Below are 21,475 nucleotides of genomic sequence, written 5' to 3'. Positions count from 1 at the left end.
AAAACAAAATCAGACAAAGCTTTCTAAAGAGAAGTTGGAAGTCATCAGATATATACTCTAGATAGATAGATAAATAAAATATAATCTAATTTTCTGCTTGTTTTAATTATTCAGAGAAAGCTGACACTGTTGTTGATGGACAACCTGTTACGGTGACAACATTTGAACCCACAAAGAACATGTCCTCCTATCTATTGGCACTGGTTGTCAGTGACTATACAAATGTTACATCAGCAAATGACACCTTGGTACGACCATTATTCGTCTTTCATGAGCTGTACGGCTGTTTTAAAAGATAAAAATCTCACATTTATTGACCACAAAGTGTGCCTCACAGCATATTTACTCATGTTGCATATGACTAAATGATGTTTGCTCTGAACAGATACGAATATGGGCCCGTAAGAAAGCCATCGAAGACGGCCCATGGTGATTATGCCTTGAGTATAACTGGGCCAATCCTCAAGTTTTTTTGAAAACTATTACAGTGTACCATATCCACTTTCAAATCAGGTATGTTTACACATCCAAATCATCTCTTGGAGATTATTGCCTGGGGTAAAAAAATAATAAGCAAGCATTTTTAATTCTCGACCTTGAAGACCAGATTGCCCTGCCTGATTTTTACTTTGGGGCGATGGAGAATTGGGGTCTGGTGACGTACAGGGAGACAAACCTTCTATATGATCCAGTCATCTCCTCCAATGCAAACAAAGAGAGAACGGCCACCATTATTAGCCCATGAAACTGGCACACATGGTACTCTCATTTATAAAAAATATGATATATAACGTTAATGGTTTTAAATAACTATAAAATGTGTAAAATAATCATATTATGACTTGTTTGTTTGTGTTCTTGGTCAGTGGTTTGGCAACCTTGTGACTCTAAAGTGGTGGAATGAAGTTTGGTTAAATGAAGGTTTCGCGTCTTATGTATCATATCTTGGTGCAGACTTTGCTGAATCGTCCTGGGAAGTGGTGAGTGTTCACAAACTAATGAACTTTTAATGGCTTTACTGCACCTTCCAATGGTTGGTCAACTAAAACAACATTTACCAGGCATGAACTTTAATTTACATCTTTTAAAATGTACTTTGTGTTATTCCATAAAAACAAATTTCATGTTCATATGACAAAACAGGCGCTTAGTCGCTAAATATTTGAAGTAAACACGTATACTACTACCTTCGCCCAAACATCTTGGTTTCTGTGACTTGTCTCCACACTAACAGAATAAACTAGAATTAAAAGTTAGTGAACTAACTTTGATGTTGGCTTGGCCATCTTGGCCATGGAGCAAAAGAGCCAAAGTACTTGTGTGCCTAACATTGAGTTGCCCCGCTGCAAAATTAATACACATAATAATGCCATAAAAAATACACCTGCAACAGTCTTTTTCCATGCTCCCTTGCTGTTTTCTTTTTTTAATAAAAAGCCTGGGCTATGATAACAGCTATGACAGGGTTGTCTAGCTGGATGTGAAATAAGTCATGCCTATTTTTCTCGTGTATGTATTTCACAGTCCTGCCACCGTTGCGTTGTGGGCAACGACACACAAGATTACTGAAACAATGCATTTTAAATCAAGGAGATCATAAGGGGTCCAAGCACAATGGTTTGTATAGATGATGCAGTTACACACTGTTTAAAATTGTTTAATTTGTACTGTATGTTCATTCTATTTATTTATTTGTGCTATTTACATAATGTTTACTTTTTTTAAGTTTGTTTTTGTTAATGTAAAATAGCACTGCATAGTCTTCACTGTAAGATAAAATACACAATCAAACCAAAATGTATTCAGACACCTTCAACATTTCTCACATAATCACAGTTTATTTGCTGTAGTTTAGAAACTGGTAATAATATATGACAATAACTCAGAACAAATTCATCTTGATAATTTCGGATAACTTTGATAAAAAGATATGTAATGGAATCAACCAAAACTTCAGACTGTCAGTATGACAATATTTACACAACTATCAATACTTTGTTGAACAGTTACCAAGCAAGAAATGCTTAATTTGGTTCAGTCTGTGGTGTGAAAAGGTTGCATTAACAATTAAAGAAAGAAACACTTAAGCAAAACATGGGCAGGTCCTTAATTATTATTTTTTTAAATCAATTTCACTGGTAGCCTACTGTATGAAGAATTAGTGGGTATAATATTTCACAGATCACTATTTTGCCATACTCACTTACATAAATGAACTAGTGGCCTGCACCCACTAGTAAAACAATTCTATCTTATTTTTGGATTGACTTTGGATAAATTCTTGTACTACAAGGTAATTCAGTCAAGAGCAGTAAGTGATTTACTTTCATTTTCATACATTAAAGACTCTGACAGCAGAGCTAGTAAATTAGGCGCGGTCCCTTTAAGAGACAAACGCATCCATTATGATGATACACATCCGATTTGTTTTTTGCAAATCTTTACTTTCACTTAAGACATAACCACATACTTATTCGAACACAGTTTCCAACACGGGTATTTCGACATATTTTGTATGTATTTGTTGTCGGTACAAAAGCAAGAAGACTTTGAGACGCGTCTCTGCTTGCTCCCTGAACAACACCGCGCTGCTGAATTGAGCTCTTTTGCTTTTCGCTCTTTTTTCTGTTTATTTAAACTGCAATTTGAATTTGTTCGTTCAGGTCCAGGAGGAAGTGAACGTCCTGAACGACAGCTCTGTTCAGTGTTGCTGTCCCTGTCCGCGATACGCGCGGCTCTCTCTCGTGCACACGCGCCATCAGCTGCTCAGTTCAGTTTCCCGCAGCGCGGGGCTGAAGCCAACTTGATGTGTTGAATGCTCGGAGCACGTTATAAAACGTATTCTTAAAATACACATTTCTGTTTTAATAAATGGTCATATTAAATCATAGCATAACACATAAGTAGGTACAAAAATAATCAGTGATGCATGCGACCCTTTTGGTCTCAGTGTAGCTCCCTGCTTTACCATGTTATGCAACGCTGAGCAATTGCTGCGACGTTAAGCCTGACAGAGAAATCTCACAAGCACATATAAACACTCATTTTCATATGTGTAATATATTCTTCTAATTGTTTTGTGCCGTTTCGCTGCAGTGTTTTAATGTGAAAGCCTGTAAATGTGTACTTCAAGTGTTCAGATAAATACATCGCGAGCTCATCTGTGACGTTCAGCATGATGATTCAGTTAGAAACCAGCTAAGACCAGCGTGACAGTGGCCAAAACTACTTTAAAACCATATAATATATTATTCTAATTGTTTTGTGCCGTTTCGCTGCAGTGTTTTAATGCGAAAGGCTGTAAATTCTCTGTGGACTTCAAGTGTTCAGAGAAATACATCGCCAGCTCGCGAGCAGTTGGCTGCCGCGAATATATAATGTTATTACTTTAAACAGTTCAGAAACATCTGAATTTAGCTCTTGGTGTGTTCTAACGTGTGGATTGCGTGTAATCGCGTTTTTAAAAGGTCTTAAATAAGAATGAATTCGCTAGTTCTCGGCTCCGTGTAGACAGCCTGGGCTGAGCAGCAGTATTTTTAACCAGTTTAAAAGTGAAACGAAACCCGACTCCGCCCCTAAATGTCATTGCAACTGTAGGGGCGCAATTTTTCTCAGACAATGTAAGTCTATGGGTAATGAATTTTGACATTTAAAAATTAATAAAAAAAAACTTTAAGTCTGATCAGTCTGAAAAGATATAGCACACACCACCGCTCTATCCCGCAGGTGTCTGCCGAGTTTGGGGCTTGTGGCTTTAAAGCCCTAGGAGGAGTAGCGTACAGAATTTCTGTCAGAAAAATAATAATAAGAAAAAAAAGAAGAAGTTTAAATAGCATAACAGTATGTTGGCTTGTTGCCAAGCCAACATAATAAATAAAATTCCCGCGTCGCTTACGTCACCTAGGATTTGGAAGAAAAAAAATCTAGAAAAAAAAAAACAAATTATAAGAAATCAACATTGTATACATACGAAAAGATTTAGAGAGAAAAAAAAACATTTATTTGCACTCTATCGTAATTATTATGTTGGCTTGTAGCCAACATACTGTTATGCTATTTAAACTTCTTCTTTTTATGTTGGCTTGGCAACAAGCCAACATACTGTTATGCTATTTAAACTTATTTTTATTTTTTTTATTATTATTATTCTTCTGAGAAAAAAATTCTGAACGCTACTCCTCCTAGGGCTTTAAAGCCACAAGCCCCAAACTCGGCAGACACCTGCGGGATAGAGGGGTGGTGTGTGCTATATCTTTTCAGAGTGATCAGACTTAAAGTTTTTTTTTTATTAATTTTTAAATGTAAAAAAAAAAAAAAAAAATTGCGCCCCTACAGTTGCAATGAGATTTAGGGGCGGAGTCGGGTTTCGTTTCACTTTTAAACTGGTTAAAAATACTGCTGCTCAGCCCAGGCTGTCTACACGGAGCCGACAACTAGCGAATTCATTCTTATTTAAGACCTTTTAAAAACGCGATTGCACGCAATCCACACGTTAGAACACACCAAGAGCTAAATTCAGATGTTTCTGAACTGTTAAAAGTAATAACATTATATATTCGCGGCAGCCAACTGCTCGCGAGCTGGCGATGTATTTCTCTGAACACTTGAAGTCCACAGAGAATTTACAGCCTTTCACATTAAAACACTGCAGCGAAACGGCACAAAACAATTAGAATAATATATTATATGGTTTTAAAGTAGTTTTGGCCACTGTCACGCTTGTCTTAGCTGGTTTCTAACTGAATCATCAGGCTGAACGTCACAGTGAGCTTGCGATGTATTTCTCTGAACACTTGAAGTACACATTTACAGCCTTTCACATTAAAACACTGCAGCGAAACGGCACAAAACAATTAGAAGAATATATTACACATTTGAAAATGAGTGTTTATATGTGCTTGTGAGATTTCTCTGTCAGGCTTAACGTCGCAGCAATTGCTCAGCGTTGCATAACATGGTAAAGCAGGGAGCTACACTGAGACCAAAAGGGTCGCATGCATCACTGATTATTTTTGTACCTACTTATGTGTTATGCTATGATTTAATATGACCATTTATTAAACAGAAATGTGTATTTTAAGAATACGTTTTATAACGTGCTCCGAGCATTCAACACATCAAGTTGGCTTCAGCCCAGCGCTGCGGGAAACTGAACTGAGCAGCTGATGGCGCGTGTGCACGAGAGAGAGCCGTGCGTATCGCGGACAGGGACAGCAACACTGAACAGAGCTGTCGTTCAGGACGTTCACTTCCTCCTGGACCTGAACGAACAAATTCAAATCGCAGTTTAAATAAACAGAAAAAAGAGCGAAAAGCGAAAGAGCTCAATTCAGCAGCGCGGTGTTGTTCAGGGAGCAAGCAGAGACGCGTCTCAAAGTCTTCTTGCTTTTGTACCGACAACAAATACATACAAAATATGTCGAAATACCCGTGTTGGAAAGTGTGTTCGAATAAGTATGTGGTTATGTCTTAAGTGAAAGTTAAGATTTGCAAAAAAAAAAATCGGATGTGTATCATCATAATGGATGCGTTTGTCTCTTAAAGGGACCGCGCCTAATTTACTAGCTCTGCTGTCAGAGTCTTTAATGTATGAAAATGAAAGTAAATCACTCAATGCTCTTGACTGAATTACCTTGTAGTACAAGAATTTATCCAAAGTCAATCCAAAAATCAGATAGAATTGTTTTACTAGTGGGTGCAGGCCACTAGTTCATTTATGTAAGTGAGTATGGCAAAATAGTGATCTGTGAAATATTATACCCACTAATTCTTCATACAGTAGGCTACCAGTGAAATTGATTTAAAAAAATAATAATTAAGGACCTGCCCATGTTTTGCTTAAGTGTTTCTTTCTTTAATTGTTAATGCAACCTTTTCACACCACAGACTGAACCAAATTAAGCATTTCTTGCTTGGTAACTGTTCAACAAAGTATTGATAGTTGTGTAAATATTGTCATACTGACAGTCTGAAGTTTTGGTTGATTCCATTACATATCTTTTTATCAAAGTTATCCGAAATTATCAAGATGAATTTGTTCTGAGTTATTGTCATATATTATTACCAGTTTCTAAACTACAGCAAATAAACTGTGATTATGTGAGAAATGTTGAAGGTGTCTGAATACATTTTGGTTTGATTGTGTATTTTATCTTACAGTGAAGACTATGCAGTGCTATTTTACATTAACAAAAACAAACTTAAAAAAATGTAAACATTATGTAAATAGCACAAATAAATAAATAGAATGAACATACAGTACAAATTAAACAATTTTAAACAGTGTGTAACTGCATCATCTATACAAACCATTGTGCTTGGACCCCTTATGATCTCCTTGATTTAAAATGCATTGTTTCAGTAATCTTGTGTGTCGTTGCCCACAACGCGACGGTGGCAGGACTGTGAAATACATACACAAGAAAAATAGGCATGACTTATTTCACATCCAGCTAGACAACCCTGTCATAGCTGTTATCATAGCCCAGGCTTTTTATTAAAAAAAGAAAACAGCAAGGGAGCATGGAAAAAGACTGTTGCAGGTGTATTTTTTTATGGCATTATTATGTGTATTAATTTTGCAGCGGGGCAACTCAATGTTGGGCACACAAGTACTTTGGCTCTTTTGCTCCATGGCCAAGATGGCCAAGCCAACATCAAAGTTAGTTCACTAACTTTTAATTCTAGTTCTTATTATTATTTTTCTGACAGAAATTCTGTACGCTACTCCTCCTAGGGCTTTAAAGCCACAAGCCCCAAACTCGGCAGACACCTGCGGGATAGAGCGGTGGTGTGTGCTATATCTTTTCAGAGTGATCAGACTTAAAGTTTTTTTTTATTAATTTTTAAATGTCAAAATTCATTACCCATAGACTTACATTGTCTGAGAAAAATTGCGCCCCTACAGTTGCAATGACATTCAGCATGAATCATCATGCTGAACGTCACAGATGAGCTCGCGATGTATTTGTCTGAACACTTGAAGTACACATTTACAGCCTTTCACATTAAAACACTGCAGCGAAACGGCACAAAACAATTAGAAGAATATATTACACATATGAAAATGAGTGTTTATATGTGCTTGTGAGATTTCTCTGTCAGGCTTAACGTCGCAGCAATTGCTCAGCGTTGCATAACATGGTAAAGCAGGGAGCTACACTGAGACCAAAAGGGTCGCATGCATCACTGATTATTTTTGTACCTACTTATGTGTTATGCTATGATTTAATATGACCATTTATTAAAACAGAAATGTGTATTTTAAGAATACGTTTTATAACGTGCTCCGAGCATTCAACACATCAAGTTGGCTTCAGCCCCGCGCTGCGGGAAACTGAACTGAGCAGCTGATGGCGCGTGTGCACGAGAGAGAGCCGCGCGTATCGCGGACAGGGACAGCAACACTGAACAGAGCTGTCGTTCAGGACGTTCACTTCCTCCTGGACCTGAACGAACAAATTCAAATCGCAGTTTAAATAAACAGAAAAAAGAGCGAAAAGCAAAAGAGCTCAATTCAGCAGCGCGGTGTTGTTCAGGGAGCAAGCAGAGACGCGTCTCAAAGTCTTCTTGCTTTTGTACCGACAACAAATACATACAAAATATGTCGAAATACCCGTGTTGGAAAGTGTGTTCGAATAAGTATGTGGTTATGTCTTAAGTGAAAGTAAAGATTTGCAAAAAAAAAATCGGATGTGTATCATCATAATGGATGCGTTTGTCTCTTAAAGGGACCGCGCCTAATTTACTAGCTCTGCTGTCAGTGTCTTTAATGTATGAAAATGAAAGTAAATCACTCACTGCTCTTGACTGAATTACCTTGTAGTACAAGAATTTATCCAAAGTCAATCCAAAAATAAGATAGAATTGTTTTACTAGTGGGTGCAGGCCACTAGTTCATTTATGTAAGTGAGTATGGCAAAATAGTGATCTGTGAAATATTATACCCACTAATTCTTCATACAGTAGGCTACCAGTGAAATTGATTTAAAAAAATAATAATTAAGGACCTGCCCATGTTTTGCTTAAGTGTTTCTTTCTTTAATTGTTAATGCAACCTTTTCACACCACAGACTGAACCAAATTAAGCATTTCTTGCTTGGTAACTGTTCAACAAAGTATTGATAGTTGTGTAAATATTGTCATACTGACAGTCTGAAGTTTTGGTTGATTCCATTACATATCTTTTTATCAAAGTTATCCGAAATTATCAAGATGAATTTGTTCTGAGTTATTGTCATATATTATTACCAGTTTCTAAACTACAGCAAATAAACTGTGATTATGTGAGAAATGTTGAAGGTGTCTGAATACATTTTGGTTTGATTGTGTATTTTATCTTACAGTGAAGACTATGCAGTGCTATTTTACATTAACAAAAACAAACTTAAAAAAAGTAAACATTATGTAAATAGCACAAATAAATAAATAGAATGAACATACAGTACAAATTAAACAATTTTAAACAGTGTGTAACTGCATCATCTATTCAAACCATTGTGCTTGGACCCCTTATGATCTCCTTGATTTAAAATGCATTGTTTCAGTAATCTTGTGTGTCGTTGCCCACAACGCAACGGTGGCAGGACTGTGAAATACATACACGAGAAAAATAGGCATGACTTATTTCACATCCAGCTAGACAACCCTGTCATAGCTGTTATCATAGCCCAGGCTTTTTATTAAAAAAAGAAAACAGCAAGGGAGCATGGAAAAAGACTGTTGCAGGTGTATTTTTTTATGGCATTATTATGTGTATTAATTTTGCAGCGGGGCAACTCAATGTTGGGCACACAAGTACTTTGGCTCTTTTGCTCCGTGGCCAAGATGGCCAAGCCAACATCAAAGTTAGTTCACTAACTTTTAATTCTAGTTATTATTGTCTTTCTCAATTATCGCTCTCACAGAAAGACTTGATCATCCTTAAAGACGTACACCGTGCTTTTGCTGTGGATGCTCTGGCCTCCTCCCATCCTCTGTCTTCGAAGGAGGAAGATATTATAAAACCAGAGCAGATCACCGAGCAGTTTGATACAATCTCCTACAGCAAGGTGCTGTACGTTCGATAACCTTCACTTTAAAATCCATTGATTATTACTAGTATCAAACTCTTTTCTCTAACCTGCAGGGGGCGTCGGTGTTGAGAATGCTGTCAGACTTCCTTACTGAGTCTGTGTTCGTGCAAGGACTAAATGTAAGCAAATTACAACACAGTTACTTTACACACACACACACACACACACACACACACACATATATATGTTTTGTTTTGAATCTGCTGATATTTTTCTCTCTAAAAGACATATCTCACCATGTTCGCCTATCAAAATACAGTCGGTGAGGATCTGTGGAACCACCTTCAAACTGTGAGTTGCATCAGAAATAAAATCCTGTAATCTCATACTAATTATAAACAGGTAAATTATTAGATTAAAATTTAGGCCTACCACAAATGACTAAATCCCAACTAACTAAAAGTTTGCCAGTACTTCCATCTAGTGGCTGAATAATCACTCTCATTTACCACATCTAGGCTGTTGATGAGACTGGAACAGTTCTTCCATTAAGTGTCAAAAAAATCATGGACCGCTGGGTTCTTCAGATGGGCTTCCCGGTGGTCTTGATCAACACTACGACAGGCCAGGTCTCTCAGATGCACTTCCTTCTGGATCCTGAGTCTTCATTACAGAGGCAGTCTCCATTCAAGTAGGTCTAAATACATGCCTAAGCTACCTGAACAGGCTTTGTTGTTTTTAGATCTGTTTTGTGTGTGTGTGTGTGTGTGTGTGTTATGTCTATTTTTATTTTATTTTAAAGTTATGAATGGATTGTACCCATCAACTGGATGAAGGCAGAGGTGGAACAGTCACGCTTTTGGCTCACAGAAAAAACTGGTAGGAACACAAAATAAGTTTTACGCTGTTATTTGTACGTATGACTGGGACAAGCTCATAATTTTTAAATAATAAATAGGTTAACATGATTGTCTTTTCATATGCAGTTTATCACTCTGATATGAAGGCAACTGGAAATGAATGGGTGCTGGTGAATCTGAACATCACTGGATATTACAGAGTGAACTATGACACTGAGAACTGGGAGCGTCTTCTGAATCAACTGACAGAGAACCATAAGGTAAAGACACAGACATGTGATTGAAATCAAAGACCCAGTATAGAATAAAAATTACACTACAATTATCACTTTTTTTTGTTCATTTTATTAAAGGTCATTCCAGTCATCAACAGAGCTCAGATAGTGGATGATGCATTTAATCTTGCAAGGTAAAAAAAAAAAAAACATAAAGAGAATTGGGGTACAATTTATTTAGATATATACTTTAATTTATTTGTACAAGCACATTTGAATTAAATCAGTTGCATACTTTATTATAACTCTTTTTCAAGGGCAAAGATAATTCCTGTCACTCTAGCCCTAAATACTACAAAGTACTTATCTGAAGAACGAGAATACATGCCATGGCAGTCTGCGCTCAACAACCTGGATTATTTTTACCTCATGTTTACACAAACTGATGTCTATGAACTCTTACAGGTCTGCTCTAATAATTCTTATATATTAGCATTTGAAACTCATAACTTTATTTTTATTTGAATATATAAAGTATATGCTGATTTCAGAGTAGTAGTAATATGAATTTAGCAGTTTTTGTCATTGTTGTAGAACTACACCAGGAAGCAGGTGACCCCCCTTTTTGAACATTTTAAGACTATTACCGAAAATTGGTCGCATGTGCCCACTGGCCATACAGACCAGTAAGTGATCCATAACTATTTTTGTAATCAATAATGAAATCTCATTCAAAATTTTGTTCCAATTAACTATTCCAATTAAATAATTGGCATGTATTCATATTTTTTTTCCTTGTGTAGGTACAATCAAGTTAATGCCATTAGATTTGCCTGCAGCACTGGTGTAGATGAGTGTAAAAATCTCACTAAAGGCTGGTACAAACAGTGGATGGACCAAGCAAACCACAACCCGTGAGTTTATTAGAGCACTCAGTATTTGGTCTTCTAGCCAAGCAATCCAATGTTATATACTGCAGGGAAAAAAATCAGTCCACATTATTACATATAACTAATTCAGATCTCTTTTTTTCCAGAATTCACCCCAATTTAAGGTCTGCAGTGTACTGCAGTGCTATTGCCTCAGGTGGCACTGACGAGTGGGACTTTGGCTGGCTGATGTTTAAGAACGCCACCATCGGAATAGAAGCTGATAAACTCATGTCAGCCCTGGCTTGTGCAAAAGATACCACACTTTTAGAAAGGTTTGAAATATATTGTTCTTTGGGAACAAATAGCAACTTTTCAAAGGAATAACATGAGATATTTTCATTTGAATTGTCATAAATATAGGTACCTTGGATACACGCTTGACGCATCGATGATACGTAAACAGGACGCTTCCTCTGTCATTGTGTATATATCCAGCAACCCGGATGGCCGGACATTGGCTTGGGATTTTGTCAGGAAGAACTGGGTGTATATGTTCACAGAGTGAGCTTTATGAACAACACAAATCCTCATATATAAGATAACTGCAACATTTTAATGAATTGAAATAAATGCAGCTATGTGATGAACAGAATGAATTTGTGTCCCTAGGTACGGTGTGGGGTCTTTTAACTTTGCCAGCCTTATAAGTGGCATAACCAAAACATTTTCAACTGAATCAGAACTTGAGCAGGTGTGTATTTTCTATAGCTACACAATTAATGCTATAACATTTTGCAAACTGAAACTCATGTGAAGATGCTTGAAACAGGTTGAACAGGTTAGCCTACTTGTCTAATTAGTTTTGTTTTTTTCCCCTCTCATATCTTTCAACGTGCAAAGCTTCTGCAGTTTAAGAGAGACAATTCAGAGATCGGCTTTGGATCAGGGACTGCAGCTCTGGAGCAGGCCATCGAGAAGACAAAAGCCAATATAAAATGGGTGGCCGAAAACCAGAGAGAAATCTCAGACTGGCTGATGGCTGAATCTGTTTAAAATCCACAAAGACAAAACCTTTGTGTATATGTGTAATGATAAAGAGAAACATTTTTGCATTGCATTACCAGGTGGGCAGTGTATATAAAGAAAAAAAACTTTACAAATATTTAAATTGTTATGATGTTAATTTTGATTGTTACATTTTGATTTGTTCTGTAATCATATACATACTCTGAAGGAACCACAACATGGTCATATGGCACTCTACTCTTCTGTTGTATCATATGAAAATAAACTTAAAGTTTAAAAAATTACGATGAAGAATCTGACATTGTTGTTGACATCATTCTGTATACTTTTGAATGCATACTACAATAAAATTTTTTGCTTAAACATAGGACGTTATATTCGCTGTAGTCTCTGTAGAAAGTTACAGAATTGTAAAATAAAAGTATTGTCTATCGTTGCTGTGTTAATATTTTGTACAGTAGAATAATGACAGTTACAGAGCATATGCAAATTGTGGCTACGCTTAAAATGAACGGAACGCTGAAAACAATGCATGCTGATTCAGAGAAGAAAATTATCCTTTTCTTTCGAAATCGAGAGCAACAGTCGGTAAACAAAGTATAACTTGTTACTTATATACTAGATGGAGATCATTTTCAATAAGATAAGAGATACGGAACTAGAAAAACTCCTACTTTATTATTATTATTATTTTGTGCAAGAAACTTATGCCTGTGAAAAACTGATGAAAAATTTTGGAGAAGTCAGTGGGGAAATTACATTTCACATTGCACCACTAAATCTGCAGGGGTCGCTATTTTAAAAGGAAACTTCAGAAGTCAGGTCCTAAGCCATGAAATTGATAATTTAGGTAGAATGGTAATATTACATTGTAACAAGGTTCAACACAGTCTCAATAGGAAGGAAGAAGGCAGGGGTCGGCTTGTTGCTGGGACACTCGTTTATTCAACAAAACAAAATAAAACACGATGCCCTCTGGGCGTAGACAGCAAACGATTGCTTAAACACGGTCAATAACTTCAATAACTTCAAAGCACTGTTGTAGCTTTCCCTAGTGCAGAACGAGGTCCCAGCGTGTCTCTCTCTCCTTCTCTCTGCGGTGACTCGGCTTATATCCGGTCTCTCCACGCCAATTACTGCAATCAAACACACGTGTTCGTTAATTGCATTTGACCTACTTACGCCTCGCTCTGCTCCCTCCGTCTCTCTCCCGTTGCGGATTCCGCTAAACCACGCCCCCCTCGCCACATACATGTTAACATTGATCAAACTCATTTCACTCTTGTGAATTCATAAGCCACCAATAATAGATAATTAAACTTTTTTTTTTTTTTTTTACAAATATTGAAACAAATTAGGAATACATTTCCATGGCGAATGTTGACACATTAGAATAACATATAAGATTGTTTTTAAATATTGTAGACTACAATGAATTAATTTTAGATGATAGTTTTATTTTTATTGATTTTCACAAGTCAAATAATGGCCCTTCACATAAAAAAAGTGATTTTCAAGGAATTGCTTCATTAGGGAGAACTTTTAAGTTGTGTCAGTTTTCCCGAAGACACTACATTATTTGTAAAAGATTTGCATGAAATCATTAAAGCAGTTATCTCTATAAAATAATTTTCAGAAGTATCAGGGTTAAGAATGAATATGAATAAATCAGTTCTGTTTCCTCTCAACAAATGTTTTATTATTATTATTATTACTATTATTATTATTATTTCCATAATATTCCAATTAAAAACCAAGTAACATGTCTGGGATTTGTTATATGTAAAGATGAATATTTGCGTAGTGATTTAAATTTCAATCCAATTATTACTAATTCTAGTAAGAGGTTTAGTGATTTGTCAATTCAGGGGCAGGTACTTCTGTCAAAAGCTGAAGGTATTTCCAGATCTATACATCCTTATCATTGGATATTCTTCCTAAAGTTACCAAGCAATTGGATAAAATGCTTATTGATTTTATCTGGAAAAACAAGACCTCATTACCTGAGAAAATACATTTTATGCAACTCCAAAGATCATGGTGGTCTAGAGGTGTTGAGTTATGATACGTTAAACAATGTATTTAAAATAAATAGGCTTATTCAAAATTTAAAAAATAAAGACAGTATTTGGAACTCCTTTCCCAACTATTTGTTCAAGCAATTGGGTGACCTAGAGTTATTGTTGAAGTGCAATTATTCAATTACAAAAATACAGATGAAGCTGGCAAAAATTCATAAACAAGCTCTTATGGCATGGACTCTGGCCTACAAACATAATTTCTCACCAAGGAGGTACTAAATTTGGAACAACAAAGACATCTTGTACAAAAATAAATCTTTATGTTTTGATTACTGGTTTGAAAACAATATAACAGCAGTTAGCCAGCTCATGAACAATGATGGAGTTCTATGAACATATAAAGAATTTTTGAATAAATGTAAAATACCAGTTAAACCTAAGGAATATGCAGCTGTAATGGATGCAATCCCTCAAAAAGTTAAATAAATCCAGTTAAACGTGCTGGAACGCTTTAAATTAGAAATGGATTACTCTTGTGATTTCTATAAAGGTGAAAAGAAAACTATGTTAAATTTATTTTTTCATTGTATATATACAAAAATATTTTGGATTTATGTGGAGTTTTTATTAAGAAAATATTGGACATTCCTTTGCAGTGGAGTGGATTTGATGTAATATACTCCAGTGATCATGGATTTGACAAAGATGAAGCATATTTCACATGCACAACAAGTGAATATCAATGAATGCCAGAAGCTGCTCAGTTTAAGTCAAGAAAAAATGTCAACAGTGAAAAATATACAAGGCAACCAATTGCATTCAACAAAACATTTAATTAAACATTACATCCTGTGAGAGGGTAGATACACTTTCCTTGAATGTGCGGTCTTCAAAGAGACTTGCTTGACTTCCAACAAGGAAGCTGTAAGTAATGCAATAGTTACTTGAATTTATATTTACAAAGATGTATTCTGCTTTCATGTGTATACATTCCATTACACAAATGGGACTGTTAGATTAAAGTTCAATGTGTTACCAGAGCAGCAGTGTAATGTGCTTCTTTCACAAAAATTTTTAGAGCCATGAACATGAGTTATGCAGCTGAAATTCTTCACTGTATTCTAAATAACAACTTAAAATCATGACTTCAGTTTTTTGGTCAAAAGTCAGTCTCAAATGGTTTCACATGTCAGCCTCTTCAATTTAAAAATAGATTAATAATCTTTCTTTTTGCAATTATACTTTTTATTTGCTGGGATCATCCACATTTATGCTACATATCCTATCATCACAATGCACTGTCTAACAAACGATCTGTGTAGCTTTAATGACTAAATTAACCAAATAACAACCTTGCAAGATACAAGTTAGCTATGTTATGTAGTTGAGCTAGTAAAAAAAAACAAATTCTAGTTAAACTAGCTAAAGTTAATTGTAATCAGGTGTACTAATACGGTCGCGAACAAGTGTTAATCACTTTAACAACAAATCTAATAACCGACGATAAACGTTGTATGCCAACAAACTTGAAGAAAAATTATAATCATCAGATTATGGTTGCTAATATTAGTTAAGTGTTTGTTACATAAGCAGCGATTAAGAGTCTACCTACCTCAGGCTCCAATAAACATTAATAAAGCTGGCTACATAAAATACAACTATTATATAGATTCATGAGAGGTCGGCAAATGCGTTCAAATGTCGAAAATACAGTAATTTCATCAATTTACCAGCGAGCGTACTTCAGAAACAATGAAAATGTGTGGAGTTCAGCGCTGCAACTATCAGTGTTTGGAACTATTGGCTGATCCACGACACGCGTTACTTCCGCATTCCAATCCAAAGTTCCTATGGCGGTCTATGGGAGTGTCGCAACTCTGTTTTTTCATCGGCTCTGGGTACAACCATAGACAGTAAAAGTGTCCTGCGTGTTTCGCCGAAGTAGCCCCGATGACGCTCAGGAGAAACTTCTTAAACCTAAAATGACGATTCGACAAGATTCGATCTCTTGGATTTAATGGACACGGTGACGGATCACGCAGCAGCAATACCACACCGCAAGTTTACATAACATGAAGTGTCCCAGCTGGAACGGTTCATTGCATATTTCACCAGATGATTCTCAAAACTTGAATTTTCAAAATTCTCTGCGATTATAAAAAACAACATATGTATGTTCTAGGATAAGATTATCCTAGATGTTTTCATCAAAAGCAAAATGAACACAGCCTGTGCCTTTGTGCTTTTCCTTTTGCTCTTGGTCTCTGTTTCAGCAGGTATGATTTCGCCTACTTGATAAAGAAACACGTTATTCACATGGAATTCATGTTATAGCATTGCGCAGTTGCCTTGAAACATTAGTTATAATGTAATAGAGTAAGAAAAATACTGCAGTAGCTATTTACACTAAGTGGAATTATTAACATACTTTCTTAGCTTTCCTATTTACAGTAGGCTAAGTGCAAGTAGCACTAATAGTAAAAATGTATAGTGAAAATCGTGATATATTCTATTTACCATGTAAAAGTAGCAGTTCTTTGCAAAAGGAAACAAGTGTAAATAATAATTAGATGTTAGTTATACTTTATACTGGCAGATACATTTGCACCTCAGTATTATTATACATTAACAGGATGCAATAATAACAGATTGTAAATTATTATATTTATTACAATTATAAGACTAAGTGTCTTATATAATTTTCTTATATAGAAAATCAATTGTTATTTTGTATATATAGAAACTCTGGGTTTATCGAAGAAAACCTGCTCCTGACCAGGTTAGCTTCATAGAGTAAGTTACCATGGTAACTGACTCTGAGTATAAGTTAACTCTCTTTCAGAAACGGGATTGACTTACCCTGCTTTCTCGGGTTTCACAAAGCTCCCATTCTGAAACAGAAAACCTAGAGTTTCCATCATTTCAGGGTTAACATACTCAGAGTTTTCACTTAACTTCCTTTTTGAAATGGGCCACAGATAGTCATCTTTAAGATGTCAGTTTTACATACGTTCTAAATCATAAACATCTTAAAGAGATTTTCTTAATGTTTATTTGACATCTTATAGTAAACGTTCCATTGATAGTTCAGATGACCAAACACTCTAAAAAACACATCTTTCAGATGTAAATGCAGATGTCAAATAGACGTCTCCGTGATGTTCCTGTGCTATCAGGTTTTAACATATGACACTAGAACCTTCCACTGATGAATTAATTAACAGATATTTTGTCTGTTTCAGGTTCTCACACTTTGACGGGGCTTGCAACTTACATTAGAGAAAACGCATTTAGTGCTTCGTTGATGTTGGATGACATCACTGTAGGATATTATGATTCAGAAACAAAGATCTATGTTGCAAGAGGAAATACTACAAACGAAGATGATGTCATAGATCCAAGTACCATCAAGGATGTAGGTGAAAATGTGCTTGATCATTTCACAGAAAGATCACGTCGCCTGAGACCTGTCAACGAAAGTAGGTTCAGTTGGCTATAATGATATGGCTGAGATATTGCATGATTGGTTTATATCACTGCATGACTGTTTTTGATGTTTATGAATGAAAGATATGTAAATACATGAAGATACATTAAAATTATGTTAAGTCAAAAAGGGTTTGGTTTTATAACAGATACAGAAAGATAAACGATAGATAAACTGAATTAACTATTTATTTACGAGTCTCACGAGTCTCATAATCCTAAACAAACTTTTTAAAGGTCTCCTGAGGCCAAATGTGTTGAAATATCACTGTCTTTATTTCCTAACAGGTCATGTAGTTTATCAGGTGGTGATGTTTTGTGAACAGAGTGACAATAACCTTGGACAAATAACCACCAAAACCGCTTATCAAGGCTCTACATTTGATGAGCTGCATTTTTTCGATGGCAAATTCACATATCAGCTATTTTCAAATTACACTGGACCAGAAAAAATACGGAATCTAGAACGGTCCAAGTCACGTCTTGAGGAGTTATATTACCCAGCCTGTATAAAAATGCTGACAAATTACCTTAAAACGAGAGAAACTCAATTAAACAGAAAAGGTATAATGCTATCTACAATCAATAGCCGTTTAATTTTTATTTATTTATAGTTAATATTCCCTTAATACTCATTTTTCTCTGCCCTTCCTTCCTTTTGCAGTGAAACCGCTAGTCAGACTCATTCAGAAAGCAAACTCAGATTCTGGAAGGTCTCGTTTGAGTTGTCTGGCATCAGGATTTTACCCTCGTCACATCAACCTGACCCTGTTCAGAGATGGGCAGCCTGTATCTGATCATGAGATCACTGGAGGAGATCTGCTGCCCAATGCTGACGGGACGTACCAGATGAGGAAGAGTCTGGAGATCAGTGCTGCAGACGAACACAAATACACCTGCTCTGTCACACACCTCACTCTGGACGTCACTTTGGGTAATGAACTCTTACAGAAAACACAATCTAACAGTAAAAACAAAAACATTTAAGTCACTCTTTCAGTCTGTAGTTGATTTTTCAGAGTTTGATCACAGGAAACCATTTAAATTGGTCATTAATTCAGTTCTGACAGTTTAGGCTCTGATGTTGGTAATTGGTAATAATTAGCAGCTGCGGTAATAAGATGTGAAGACATTTAAAATGTCTTTTTTTTTTTATTAATTAGATTTCAGTAAACAATTTGAATCAGCGATTCTCTCAGTGCTGATAGTTTTGGCTCTGGTGTTGGTGTTTGGCACTGGAGTCGTCATATATATATGGAGGAAGAGAAGAGCAGGTAGGACAAAAATAAATGACTACTAGTTTTATTTAGAAAATACTTGATTTTTATGAATAAAGTTCTTTGATTTTGTAGATTCATCCAGAAGTGGCTATTCTGCTGCTTCTAGTAAGTACATTGTTTAAACCTGTTTTTTTATGAATAAAAAGTTAAGTTTATTGATTAAATGTTTTTACTATCTTTTTGCATATTCAGGTCATTCATTAAAAAATTTTTCAGCACCCAAAGAACACATTGAAACATGACTTCATGACTCATGACTTGATGCTACATGGATCAACATCTTCAAAAAATGAAAAAATAAGTTTTGACAGTTGCTTGGCTTTATTATGAAGTAACAACATGAACAATATTGTTAGTTTTTATGTGCCGTTTTAACAATTGTCCTTAAAACACATTGTGATCTGCACACATACAAGTGTCATGTGCAAGATGGTGCCTGTGTGTTTGTCGGTATGCCGTTTATCTCGTCAGTTTTTAGATATCCATTCAGGACGGTGACGAATCTGCTTTCTCTGCTGTTGTTAATGCTTTGTGCTGATGCTATCATCACCTATAATCACCAAGTATTACTACACATCAAAAGTTTGTTAGAGAGTCAACCCAGAGACTGTCCCATTGTTACTCCTCGTTCTCTCGAACTTTGTCCTTTAAAATGTTGTTTTTTTTTTTTTAGCTCTAGGAGATGTGTTGGAAAAGGAGGTGGAGTGGCTATGGTTTTCAGGAACTGGTTTAAATCTCAGTCCGTCTCTGTCAGGAACTTTTCTACTTTTGAATCTCAATGTGTTAATATATATTCTGCTACTCCGTTATTGGTTATCCGTTTTGGTCTACAGGCCCCCAAAGCCAGATAAAGGTTTTATAAAAGTGATTTCTGTATTTGTTTCTCATATTGTCACATTATACCTGAAGGACATTGCTGGACCCTTGCTGGATCCTCTTCAGTTTACCTGAGCCAGGGTCTGTAGATGATGCAGAAAACATGGGGCTGCATTATGTTTTGCAACATCTAGACACACCAGGGACTTACGTGAGGATCCTGTTTGTGGACTTTAGCTCGGCCTTTAACACAATCATTCCTCTAAAGACCCCTCTGTCAAGCTCCTGAAGTTTGCAGACAACACTACACTCATTGGCCTCATTCAGGACGGTGATGAATTTGCTTACAGGCAGGAGGTTAAAGAGCTGGCTGTCTGGTGCACTCTCAACAACCTGGAGCTCAACACTCTTAAAACAGTGGAGATGATGGAGGAGTTTAGGAGAAACCCCCCTGCTGTCCCCCACTCACCATCATGAACAGCAGTGTGACTGCAGTGGAGTCATTCAGGTTCCTGAGCACCACTATCTCTCAGGACCTGAAGTGGGACATTCACATTGACTCCATTGTGAAAAAGGCCCATCAGAGGTTGTACTTCCTTCGCCAGCTGAGGAAGTTTAACCTGTCACAGGAGCTGCTGGAATAGTTCTACTCTGTCATCATTGAATCCATCTTCTGCACTTCAATAACTGTCTGGTTCAGCTCAGCTACCATATCTGACCTCAGAAGACTACAGATGGTAGTATGGACTGCTGAGTGAATCATTGGTACAACCAGGGCCGTAGCTGGGGTCAGCGGGGCCCCGGTGCAGGTTGTACCAGTGGGCCCTGTCTGAAAGTGTTTGATTTGTATGTTCGTTCTGTTTATTTGTTTGTGCTATTTACACAGTGTTTACATTTTTTTTTTCAAGCTTGTAAGTGTCCAGGTACATAAACCGAGCAATTAAATGTAAAATACCACTGTAAGAAATAAATATACAGTCAAACCAAAGTTTATTCAGACACTTTCAACATTTCTCTCATTATCAGTTTATTTGCTATAGTTAAGAAAATGGTAATAAAAATATTACAAGAACTCAGTCACACACACACACACACACACACAATTATAATCCTTGCAATAGACTAGTATGGAAATGTTAGAAAGTATCTTGGGAATAGGTAATCAAAAAATGTGCACTGTACTCTTGGCTATAATGGTAGGATAATAGAAGGAATTATGGATTGGAAAGGTCTGGTGTGTATGATTAATTGTAGAGCTACTAGAATTGACTTGGCTCAGGGTAGGTGTTCTTATATTGATTTTACATTGGTGTCAGAATGTTTGGGAGGACTCTACCATACAAAGTGATCACTATTTGATTAGTTGTCAAATAGGTGTAGCTGTTAGTGAAGATTTAGAGGAAAAGATAGGTAGATGGAAATTTTAAGAGTTAAACAGGGAAATGGAGGAAGAATATAATGATAAATTATGTAAAGCACTGTACAGTACAGCTGAGGAGGTTATTGGGAAGAGTAAAGGGGAAATAAGAAATCCGTACCATGGTGGACTGAATTTTGTAACAAAGCAATACAAGCCAGAAATAAGGCTTTTAAAAAGTTTGGGAAGACGTTTAGATTTGATTTGATTTTATATAAAAAAGCACAAGCGAATGTGAGGAGGGTAATTAAAGATGCTAAAAAGAATTACTGGAGAAATTATTGTAATTCTATAGGGGAGGAGGTTAATGTCAGTGAAGTATGGGGTATGTTAAGAAAGCTGGGTGGTTTTAAGAGACATTTTGGGATTCCTGTTTTAAATAACGGGGAAAGAATAACTGTGACTAATGCTGATAAAGCAGAAATGTTAGCAGAGGTGTTTGTTAAAGTACATAGCAATAATATATCA

At 36.2% G+C, this 21,475-nt stretch overlaps 1 protein-coding gene and 1 pseudogene across 2 annotated transcripts; both read left to right on the top strand.

Annotated features, from left to right (window-relative positions):
- The first annotated feature begins 368 nt into the window (after positions 1–368).
- LOC113072724 (aminopeptidase N-like) lies at positions 369–12,423 on the top strand (annotated as a pseudogene).
- A 3,438-nt stretch (positions 12,424–15,861) lies between these two features.
- Positions 15,862–19,639, top strand: LOC113072726 (hereditary hemochromatosis protein-like). Of its 2 annotated transcripts, XM_026245690.1 has the most exons (7): positions 15,862–16,284; positions 17,251–17,487; positions 17,783–18,058; positions 18,159–18,428; positions 18,658–18,768; positions 18,847–18,879; positions 18,967–19,639. In XM_026245690.1, exons 1-7 carry the CDS (start codon positions 16,227–16,229, stop codon positions 19,014–19,016), a joined length of 1,035 nt encoding a protein of 344 aa, XP_026101475.1. In that variant the 5' UTR covers positions 15,862–16,226; the 3' UTR covers positions 19,017–19,639. The 2 variants fall into 2 exon arrangements, with proteins under 2 accessions (XP_026101475.1, XP_026101476.1); XM_026245691.1 differs by lacking the exons at positions 18,658–18,768; positions 18,847–18,879; positions 18,967–19,639 and adding an exon at positions 18,514–18,584.
- Positions 19,640–21,475: the final 1,836 nt, after the last annotated feature.

The sequence above is a fragment of the Carassius auratus genome, unplaced genomic scaffold (assembly GCF_003368295.1).
Source record: "Carassius auratus strain Wakin unplaced genomic scaffold, ASM336829v1 scaf_tig00010005, whole genome shotgun sequence".
Lineage (NCBI taxonomy): Eukaryota > Metazoa > Chordata > Actinopteri > Cypriniformes > Cyprinidae > Carassius > Carassius auratus.
The sequence above is the reverse complement of the archived record's forward strand: the minus strand, read 5'-3'. Positions and strand labels throughout refer to the sequence as shown.

Coding starts and splice junctions, on each gene's coding strand:
- LOC113072726 (XM_026245690.1), top strand. CDS start 16,227: ATGAACACAGCCTGTGCCTTTGTGCTTTTCCTTTTGCTCTTGGTCTCT. Junction 18,059..18,158: donor AACTCAATTAAACAGAAAAG/GTATAATGCTAT, acceptor TTCCTTTTGCAG/TGAAACCGCTAGTCAGACTC. Junction 18,769..18,846: donor ATGGAGGAAGAGAAGAGCAG/GTAGGACAAAAA, acceptor TTGATTTTGTAG/ATTCATCCAGAAGTGGCTAT.